The sequence below is a fragment of the Takifugu rubripes genome, chromosome 17, assembly GCF_901000725.2.
Source record: "Takifugu rubripes chromosome 17, fTakRub1.2, whole genome shotgun sequence".
Lineage (NCBI taxonomy): Eukaryota > Metazoa > Chordata > Actinopteri > Tetraodontiformes > Tetraodontidae > Takifugu > Takifugu rubripes.
In genome coordinates, this window is record NC_042301.1 from 41,870 (window position 1) to 52,308 (window position 10,439).

The 10,439-nt window shown below is 51.5% G+C and overlaps 1 protein-coding gene across 1 annotated transcript in view; it reads left to right on the forward strand.

Moving 5' to 3' along the window:
* Positions 1-544: 544 nt before the first annotated feature.
* The window catches only part of LOC101068210 (receptor-type tyrosine-protein phosphatase delta), a 28,074-nt gene continuing 18,179 nt past the window's right edge, over positions 545-10,439 (forward strand). Inside the window, 3 exon segments of the mRNA XM_074084938.1 lie at positions 545-684; positions 8,499-8,644; positions 10,032-10,173. Coding sequence (XP_073941039.1) covers positions 600-684; positions 8,499-8,644; positions 10,032-10,173 — 373 coding nt within the window. The 5' untranslated portion in view covers positions 545-599.

A 10,439-nucleotide genomic window follows, 5' to 3' on the forward strand; every position in this document is an offset into this window, starting at 1 on the left:
AAGTGTTTGCTCCTTTGAAGAGAAAAGGAGCTGCAGTCTGAGGACTAAACAGAAACTGCACACCTGATGTTTCACTGTGTGTGTGTGTGTGTGTGTGTGTAGGAGTGTGGGTGTGTGTGTGTGTGTGTGTGTGTAGGAGTGTGTGTGTTTCTACATTAATTGCATCCTAATGTGGGGTTTTACCTCCTGTTGTGGGTCCAGTGTGTGTGTCTGAGCCATGTTGTGGAGCCAAAACTATGTTTAAAGTGAATTTACAGGCAGTGTGGAACATTTTAGGACCTCATTTACCAAAAGAGGACTTTTAAATTATTATTATTATTATTATTATTATTATTATTATTATTGTTATTGTTGTTGTTGTTGTTGTTTGTACGGTGTTGCAGTGATCACATTTCATAGTCGGGTGTTTTTAATGCCTCTCTACGTTCTACCCTGGTGGTTGCCATGGTGACAGGTGTTGAGGGCAGAACTATCGTGAGATTTGATTGATAAATGAAGTCCCGTGTTTCCACCTGATGATCGTGTCCGTTTCCTCCCTCTCCAGGTTGTGAGGGCCTGTTCCTGTCGTCCCGTTGCTCAGTGAGCTAAGAGGATCCAGCATGCCTGGGTCAAAATCTCCCATCATGCACTCTGCTAATCGGGGCCTGCTCCTCCTCAGCTTCCTCTTCCTCGTCGATGCCGATTGTAAGTCCTTGTTCACTTGGTGGTGCTTGAATTATACAGGTGATCCACTAGATCATCGTTCCGCTTGGCTGGAATCTCACAGTAAACTAACTACAGCTCTGGACTAACTAACTACAGCTCTGGACTACCTAACTACAGCTCTGGACTACCTAACTACAGCTCTGGACTACCTAACTACAGCTCTGGACTACCTAACTACAGCTCTGGACTACCTAACTACAGCTCTGGACTAACTAACTACAGCTCTGGACTAACTAACTACAGCTTTGGACTAACTAACTACAGCTCTGGACTAACTAACTACAGCTCTGGACTAACTAACTACAGCTTCGAGATCCGAGTGGATCCTGAAGGCTCTGTGAGATCTGAGTGGATCCTGAAGGCCCAGTGAGAGCCGAGTGGATCCTGAAGGCCCTGTGAGATCCGAGTGGATCCTGAAGGCTCTGTGAGATCCGAGTGGATCCTGAAGGCTTTGTGAGATCTGAGTGGATCCTGAATGCCCTGTGAGAGCCGAGTGGATCCTGAAGGCCCAGTCAGAGCCAGGTGGATCCTGAAGGCCCAGTGAGAGCCGAGTGGATCCCGTGTGCAGGGTTGGAACCTTGCATGATGCAGCACTTTGTGCGTGTTTTTCCAAATCTCCCATTTTTCCTCCTTCTCTGCCCACATAAGCATTTTTTGTTTTCTGAGTATTTCTGCGCGTGCGTTAACGTGACATCAATCCGGTGGATTAAGAGTAATGCTGATCCCGTCACAATCTAGGCCACCGCTTCCTGACGAGAGATCCCCGGTGTGAGAATCCCGTCCCCTGTGGCATTCCAGGGTGACGGGAAACCTCAGATCAGGATTCTTCCTGCTCAGCTACTTTTCTCAGCACCAGAAGGCTTCTGTGATCTGTGATCTGAGATCTGTGATCTGTGATCTGTGATCTGTGATCTGTGATCTGAGATCTGTGATCTGTGATCTGAGATCTGTGATGGTGATCTGTGATCTGAGATCTGAGATGGTGATCTGAGATCTGAGATCTGTGATCTGTGATCTGAGATCTGTGATGGTGATCTGTGATCTGAGATCTGTGACGGTGATCTGTGATCTGAGATCTGTGATCTGTGACGGTGATCTGTGATCTGAGATCTGTGATCATTAGAAATGAGAGATTTGAGTGTGTGACGGTGGGACCGAGCACGTCCACACGGTCCAGTCACATGTGGACCGTCTTAACATGATGGAGTGTGTGAGCAACAGCAGATCTCTGCATTCAGCATCTGCCTTGGTGCTTCAAGGATCCTCCTGGAGGATCCCTCGATTCAGAGGCAGAGCAGGAGAGGCTGGCGGTTCTGGGGTTAAAACGCTCCTTTGAAGGATCCGTTCCAGTTCTGAGCGTGTAGAGCGTCCCGAGGACACCAGGAGGTGACCGTGGTCCACAGCAGGATTTGAGAGACCGTGAGTGACCAGGTAGACGGTCTCCTTCCATCAGAGCTGATCCGTGACAGAACTGGGTCACAACATGCGTGAACATTAAACAACCATCTGGTTATCGTCACTCTCACTGAGGAGAAGCTCTTTGCTTCAGAGAGCGACTGTCCTTTTAAATCTCCCCCAGCTCTTAAACATTTTGCATTCTAGATATTTTATTCCATGTGGACTGTGGAGTTTTGTAATCCCAGTAAGAAATTACCGAAGCATTTTATGTGTTTTGTTTCTTTTTGTCTTCCTAAAACTCTAATTCAGATCTGAACATTGCAAGTTCTTGGTTAGCTCATTCTCCTCCTGAAGCTTCTGACTGCTCCACAGCACTGGTAGCAGCTAACATAGCTGTGTGCTCTTCCATGAATAACACAATCTGACTGGCATTAGCTTAGCATTAGCTTTGCAGGTGCACCCATCTGTGAAGCGTCCTGGCCAGCATCAGCTTAGGTCGAACTTAGCAACGCATTGATGTGTGAGTAATCTGCTGTGACCACGCAGAGAAAAGGCTCTGTTCAACTCTGACCCAGTAAGGTTGTGCTCAGCTGGCAGCCCGTTGGTGTGTGCAGAAAATGAGACCCCCCCGCTGTATTTCTAACTAATTAACCCTGATTATCTCGGCGCTAACGCGACCCGTGGGCTGGCTAAGTGCTAATTGCACATGTTAAGATTTTCTTTGATTTACCGCAGAATGACGTCCTTTTTCAATCCCTACTCCACAATCAACGTGCATGTGTGGCACAAGCACAGTATCGGCCTCTGGAAGTTTATTGGTCCTGGTCCAGTTGAATTTCAGTGTTTGGGCTTGGCCCAGCTGGGGTTCAGACCCTGAGCTGGCTCCAGTCCTGCCCCAGCTCCAGTTAGGAGCCACTCGCCCACCAGTCCCAACAGCACCAGCTGATCGTTTCCTGGCAGAGAATCCAATTATTCACTGCACGCTTAACGATCGACACGACACCAGAACGAGTGCACGACATTCCCAGAAGCTTTTTAACATGTGATCGGAACTCTGTATATAGCAAATATTCCCAGATATTCCCAGCTGTTATTGTTGTGCTTTTCACCCAAACCTGATGAGGCTTTCTCCCGGCATCTTTTCCTCATTTACTGGGAACCACTCTGGCCGAAGCCTCAACACCAACCTACAAACGACCGACACGGGTCTATTCCAAGGAATCTGGACCAGGTCCTGGTGGGCGTGTTGGACCAGGTCCTGGCAAGCGTGTTTTCATTTCATAAGAAGACTTTAGGGTTAGAGGGTTAGAGGGTTAGAGGGTTAGGGTTAGAGGGTTAGGGTTAGAGGGTTAGAGGGTTAGGGTTAGAGGGTTAGAGGGTTAGAGGGTTAGAGGGTTAGGGTTAGAGGGTTAGGGTTAGAGGGTTAGGGGGTTAGGGTTAGAGGGTTAGGGTTAGAGGGTTAGGGTTAGAGGGTTAGAGGGTTAGGGTTAGAGGGTTAGAGGGTTAGAGGGTTAGGGTTAGAGGGTTAGGGTTAGAGGGTTAGGGTTAGAGGGTTAGAGGGTTAGGGTTAGAGGGTTAGAGGGTTAGAGGGTTAGAGGGTTAGAGTTAGAGGGTTAGAGGGTTAGAGGGTTAGAGGGTTAGAGGGTTAGGGTTAGAGGGTTAGAGGGTTAGGGTTAGAGGGTAGGGTTAGAGGGTTAGAGGGTTAGGGTTAGAGGGTTAGAGGGTTAGAGGGTTAGAGGGTTAGAGGGGTTAGGGTTAGAGGGTTAGGGGGTTAGGGTTAGAGGGTGAGGGTTAGAGGGTTAGAGGGTTAGAGGGTTAGGGTTAGAGGGTTAGAGGGTTGGTGTTAGGGTTAGGGTTAGGATTAGAGGGTTGGTGTTAGGGTTAGGGTTAGGGTTAGAGGGTTAGAGTTAGGGTTAGGGTTAGGATTAGAGGGTTAGAGGGTTAGGGAGGGTTAGGGGGTTAGGGTTCTCCAGGGTTAGGGTTAGAGGGTTAGGGTTAGGGTTAGAGGGTTAGAGGGTTGGTGTTAGGGTTAGGGTTAGGATTAGAGGGTTGGTGTTAGGGTTAGGGTTAGGGTTAGAGTTAGGGTTAGGGTTAGGATTAGAGGGTTAGGGTTAGAGGGTTAGAGGGTTGGTGTTAGGGTTAGGGTTAGGATTAGAGGGTTAGGGTTAGAGGGTTAGAGGGTTAGGGTTAGAGGGTTAGGATTAGAGGGTTAGGGTTAGATGGTTAGAGGGTTAGGGTTAGAGGGTTAGAGTTAGAGGGTTAGGGTTAGAGGGTTAGGGTTAGAGGGTTAGGGAGGGTTAGGGGGTTAGGGTTCTCCAGGGTTAGGGTTAGGGTTAGAGGGTTAGAGGGTTGGTGTTAGGGTTAGGATTAGAGGGTTGGTGTTAGGGTTAGGGTTAGGGTTAGAGGGTTAGAGTTAGGGTTAGGGTTAGGATTAGAGGGTTAGGGTTAGAGGGTTAGAGGGTTAGGGTTAGAGGGTTAGGATTAGAGGGTTAGGGTTAGGGTTAGAGGGTTAGGATTAGAGGGTTAGGGTTAGAGGGTTAGAGGGTTAGGGTTAGAGGGTTAGGGTTAGATGGTTAGGGTTAGAGGGTTAGAGGGTTGGTGTTAGGGTTAGAGGGTTAGGGTTAGATGGTTAGAGGGTTAGGGTTAGAGGGTTAGGGTTAGAGGGTTAGGATTAGAGGGTTAGGGTTAGATGGTTAGAGGGTTAGGGTTAGAGGGTTAGGGTTAGAGGGTTAGGGTTAGATGGTTAGGGTTAGAGGGTTAGGGTTAGATGGTTAGGGTTAGAGGGTTAGAGGGTTGGTGTTAGGGTTAGAGGGTTAGGGTTAGAGGGTTAGGGTTAGAGGGTTAGGATTAGAGGGTTAGGGTTAGATGGTTAGAGGGTTAGGGTTAGAGGGTTAGGGTTAGAGGGTTAGGGTTAGATGGTTAGGGTTAGAGGGTTAGAGGGTTGGTGTTAGGGTTAGAGGGTTAGGGTGAACCCTCAGGGCAGTGGCGACACCTCCAGCCCTCCGGCTCTTGAACAAAGTCAAGAGTCTCATAAAACATGCCCCCCCACTATCCTTGAGTAGTAGTAGTAGTGGTAGTAGTAGTTGTTGTTGTTGTTGTTGTTGTTGTTGTTTGGCCACGTCTCCCTTTGTGGTCTCAATGAGACTTCCTGGTTAAATAAAGTTTCAACTAAAAAGGTGGAGGGGGGGCATGAGAGGGGACGAAAGGAGAGACAAAGGGATGAATGTAAGTCATGAAGACGCCTGAGAAACGCAGGACTTGTGAGGGGCAGGAGAGCAGACGTTGCATGTGCCCCCCCCTCATCATTTAGTCAGTCATTGGGACTTATGTAACTCCCCAGAGATGAAGGGAACAGAATAGAGCAACAAGGATGGGGATGAAAGGAGGAGCAAGGAGAGCTGCTGTGGGGGGGCTTAAGGGGGGGGGCAGGAGGGAGGACCTGAGGAATTTCACCAGGAGACATGAGGAGGCAGATGAAGGGTGGACGGGGGGGGGGGGGGAGACCAACAAAAGTAATTGAAAGGTCTGCTGGGGGGGGGGGGGGGATTAGCAGGAGGATTAAGAGAGCAATTCTCCTGCTCATCACTCTCTTGGTTTTCATCAACCCCCCCCCCCCCGTTCACTCTCGGCAGGCATATCTGCTCCCTGAGCCAGAACACGTGCACGTGCTTCATGCATCTGCACGTACGGGGCCGGGCAGCAAATCCACCGTTCAGAGAATTCCAAAGAGACGCTGCAACGATCCGCTGATGCTGAGCTGGTTTATTCTGGTGACCAGGGTGACCCCGGTAACCACGGTGACCACGGTAACCACGGTGACCACGGTGACCAGGGTGACCAGGGTGACCCCGGTAACCACGGTGACCAGGGTGACCACGGTAACCACGGTAACCACGGTGACCACGGTGACCAGGGTGACCACGGTAACCACGGTAACCACGGTGACCACGGTGACCAGGGTGACCACGGTAACCACGGTAACCACGGTGACCACGGTGACCAGGGTGACCACGGTGACCACGGTAACCACGGTGACCCCGGTAACCACGGTGACCACAGTGACCACGGTAACCACGGTGACCAGGGTGACCAGGGTGACCAGGGTGACCCCGGTAACCACGGTGACCAGGGTGACCCCGGTAACCACGGTGACCACGGTGACCAGGGTGACCACGGTAACCACGGTAACCACGGTGACCACGGGTCTCCCTTCACTTGCCTGCTGTGGTGGCTCAGACCTAAACCAACTATAATAGGGGTCTTTACGTCCAACTACAGAAGACAAAGACATGTTTTGTCCCCTCTTAAATACTTGCTATGGTTTTAGCACACGTGCTAGAATTTAGACGTGTTTTCCATCTCCTTTGCTTTGAGGCCATGACATCTTTAAAAGATGTTTTATTGTTTAAAAGATGTCTGATTTTTACAAATGTATGCAGTTTCTGCAGATCTATGGCGTTAGGGTTAGCAGATGCTGCCATGTCCCCCCCTCCTTGGTCAACGAGCTAACATGACCAACTGTGCAGCCTCCCTGTAGATACAGACAAATAGCTCTACCTCTGTTTGATGGATTTCCACCAAACACCCTCCATCCCATGCAGACACCTGAACTCTGAACCTCAGCCCAATCTCCGCCTTGCCCTTCCCACCAAGTCTGAGCCCTCAAACAGACATTTGAAGCTAAAATGTCTCAGCTCCTCACTTTGCTGCTGTGTATTCTGGGCCAAGGATCCACATCATCTGGGTAAATTCCTCCATAAACCGGAGGTGTGGAGGTGAGTGGGCAGCTGGAGGCTCACTGGCCGAGCTGGCCAGCTCCTCCAGCTCCACCAGCTCCACCAGCTCCTCCAGCTCCTCCAGCTCCTCCAGCTCCTCCAGCTCCACCAGCTCCACCAGCTCCTCCAGCTCCACCAGCTCCTCCAGCTCCTCCAGCTCCACCAGCTCCTCCAGCTCCACCAGCTCCACCCAGCTCCAGCTCCTCCAGCTCCACCAGCTCCACCAGCTCCTCCAGCTCCTCCAGCTCCTCCAGCTCCACCAGCTCCACCAGCTCCACCAGCTCCTCCAGCTCCTCCAGCTCCACCAGCTCCACCAGCTCCTCCAGCTCCACCAGCTCCTCCAGCTCCCTCCAGCTCCTCAGCTCCCCAGCTCCCCAGCTCCCCGCAGCTCCTCCAGCTCCACCAGCTCCTCCAGCTCCTCCAGCTCCTCCAGCTCCTCCAGCTCCACCAGCTCCTCCAGCTCCACCAGCTCCACCAGCTCCTCCAGCTCCTCCAGCTCCTCCAGCTCCTCCAGCTCCTCCAGCTCCTCCAGCTCCACCAGCTCCACCAGCTCCACCAGCTCCACCAGCTCATTCAGCTCCTCCAGCTCCACCAGCTCCTCCAGCTCCACCAGCTCCACCAGCTCATTCAGCTCCTCCAGCTCCACCAGCTCCACCAGCTCATTCAGCTCCTCCAGCTCCACCAGCTCCACCAGCTCCTCCAGCTCCTCCAGCTCCTCCAGCTCCTCCAGCTCCACCAGCTCCTCCAGCTCCACCAGCTCCACCAGCTCCACCAGCTCATTCAGCTCCTCCAGCTCCTCCAGCTCCTCCAGCTCCACCAGCTCCACCAGCTCCTCCAGCACGTCGAGCTGCTCCTCTCATTATCCCTGCCCCCCCCATTCTGCAGCTCATGCTTTCGCTTTCTTCCCCATTCTGCTCCCCATCTGTCTCTCTTACTCATCCCCTTTATCTCACTTGCTCGTCTGTTCAGCTCTCCCCACTCATTCCACACACACACACACACACACACACACACACACACACACACACACACACACACACGCGCTCAGCTCATCACTGAAAAGCTTATTTTTCTCCTTCTCTTCCTCCCTCCTTTTAGACAGCAAAAAGCAATTTCTCTCTTTTGTCGGGGGGCTGCTGTAAGCCCGTAAGTAGGGATTTTCTGGTTTGGCTGGAATGCCATTAGGCGAGCTGGCGCTGACGTGCCATGACTGACGCACCAAATCTTTTTGATGTCGTGATGTCACAATCCAGCGGAGGCTGCAGTTCTGATATTGTTGGCGTATCCAGAACGAGGGGCTTTAATGGTCATGTCAGGAGTAAGTCTGCGTAAATCCTTTATGGCGCAGAGATATTAAGCTTCTCTGGTGGTGGGGACAGAGAGGAAACATGATGGAACGCACCCACGTGTTCGGGGGAAGACTGACTCGCAGACACAAAGCCCCCCCCTAACGCTACAGTGTTTGCTAGCAGGGTGGCGTGGCGTGGCGTTTTCCGAGCGAGCGTTTAAAGCGCCGCTGCTTTCTCACGCAAACACTTGTGTTGTGATGATCCAGCAGCTCTTTCGCCACTTTGCTTCCAGGCTACACCTGAACTCCACCTGTTTTCTCTCTCCGCTCAGCACCCCCCAGATTTACCAGAACCCCAGAAGACCAGACGGGCGTCCAGGGGGGAGTAGCGTCTTTCGTGTGCCAGGCCGCAGGTGATCCGCAGCCCAAGATCGTGTGGAACAAAAAGGGGAAAAAAGTCAGCAACCAGAGATTCGAGGTACATTGTAGCTTTGTATCTTTGCCTCCTTTGATCACATGTGATGCAGTATGGAGGAGCGCTGCTCCTCAGAACTACCTGCGTCCTCTCAACGTCAAGGTCCTGGTGTTGGTTTGTTCCTTTGATCGGGACCGCTGTGACCCGACTGCCTGAATTATTTGGCGTGTAGAGGCGACACAGTGGCGTTGAGAGCTGAGACTGGGGATCAATAATTAGTTTACTTCATCTGAAGCAGCAGCCTGCAGCAGCCAGCAGCAGCCTGCAGCGCTGCGGCCCTCTCATATGTCAGATGAGGCCCTGGGCTACGGTGGGAGACACTCCTCCATGATTCCCTTATTACGCTCCTGAAGGCTCTAACCTTTGATTTCTTCCCCCGCCGCAGACGCCGTCCTCAGATAGACGTGGAAGCAGCCGGTCCTATTTCCTTTAATAACATCAGCTTGCTCCCAGGTTTAAGTTCATCTGGCTGCCATCCTATTTGTGATTAAATCACTTGAGGAGATGCTTTATTTTTATAATCTGCACAGCTGTGTGTCCTTCATTTCTGTTCCACCACAGAGGATTTTTATTGGATTTCAGTCGGCTGAAACTCTTTTCCAGAAATGTCTTGAATAATATTCATGCAGCACAGTTTAATGTTATGTAGAGTCACATGACAAAATGAGCTGCTGACCTTAAGGTTTGGTCAACGCCTGTCTGACTCCACCTAACCAGCCTAACCAGCCTAACCAGCCTAACCAGCCTAACAGCTGTTAATACTGAGAACGTATTTAACGTGTTTTCAGCTTCACCGTCTTTCCATGTCCACCTACTGCACCACTTTCCTCATCAAGCTTTATGGTGAAATTATATTCATGAATCATCAGAAGCGCCAGAGCATCTCCATGGTAACCTCTCCCAATTACTCCAGACAATGCTCAGGACAGAAGGCACCTTTTCACTCCTGACTGGATCATCACGCCACAGCAGGGCAGCGTGTCGGCTCCTTTATCTCGAGGCGACACATCATCCGTCTTTATTTTTAAAACAACTATGATGGCTCCACGATTCCCTCCTGTCCTGTCCCCCTCTCCGCCACCTCCATCACTGTCGTTTATAATCTCTTCTCCACGACCGTGTTCCTCTCTAAGGCCGAGGAGCTCGGTTCATCACTCACCCGACCACCCTCCAAGTAGATGTGGTCGCCTCAGAGAGCACGGTTGGGTTTTTAACCGATGTTTCTCCTCAGGCAGCTTTCAAAGCTCAACAGGGTCCAAAGAACGTCAGAACGAAAAGCTTCAATTTCCTCCTGAAACGTGATTCGATTCCACAGGTGGACGTGGAGTAAAGAGCTTTCGGTAGGTGGCTGTTCACCCCCCCGTAACCTCCTGCCTTGTCCCTCCATCAGGTCATCGAGTTTGACGATGGGTCCGGTTCAGTCCTGAGGATCCAGCCACTGAGGACCCCGAGAGACGAAGCCATTTACGAATGCCACGCCTCCAACTCTATAGGCGAGATGACGGCCTCCACCAGGCTCGCTGTGCTCCGAGGTCAGTGTGACGTCCACTCACAGTGGAAGAACCTGGTTGGGACGATCATGTTAGAACACGGGGTCAGGGTCAGGGTCAGGGTCAGGGTCAGGGTTAGGGTTAGGGTTAGGTGGTTCAGGGTCAGGGTTAGGGTTAGGGTTAGGTGGTTCAGGGTCAGGGTTAGGGTTAGGGTTAGGTGGGTCAGGGTTAGGGTCAGGGTCAGGGTTAGGGTTAGGGTTAGGTGGTTCAGGGTCAGGGTTAGGGTTAGGGTTAGAGTTAGGTGGTTC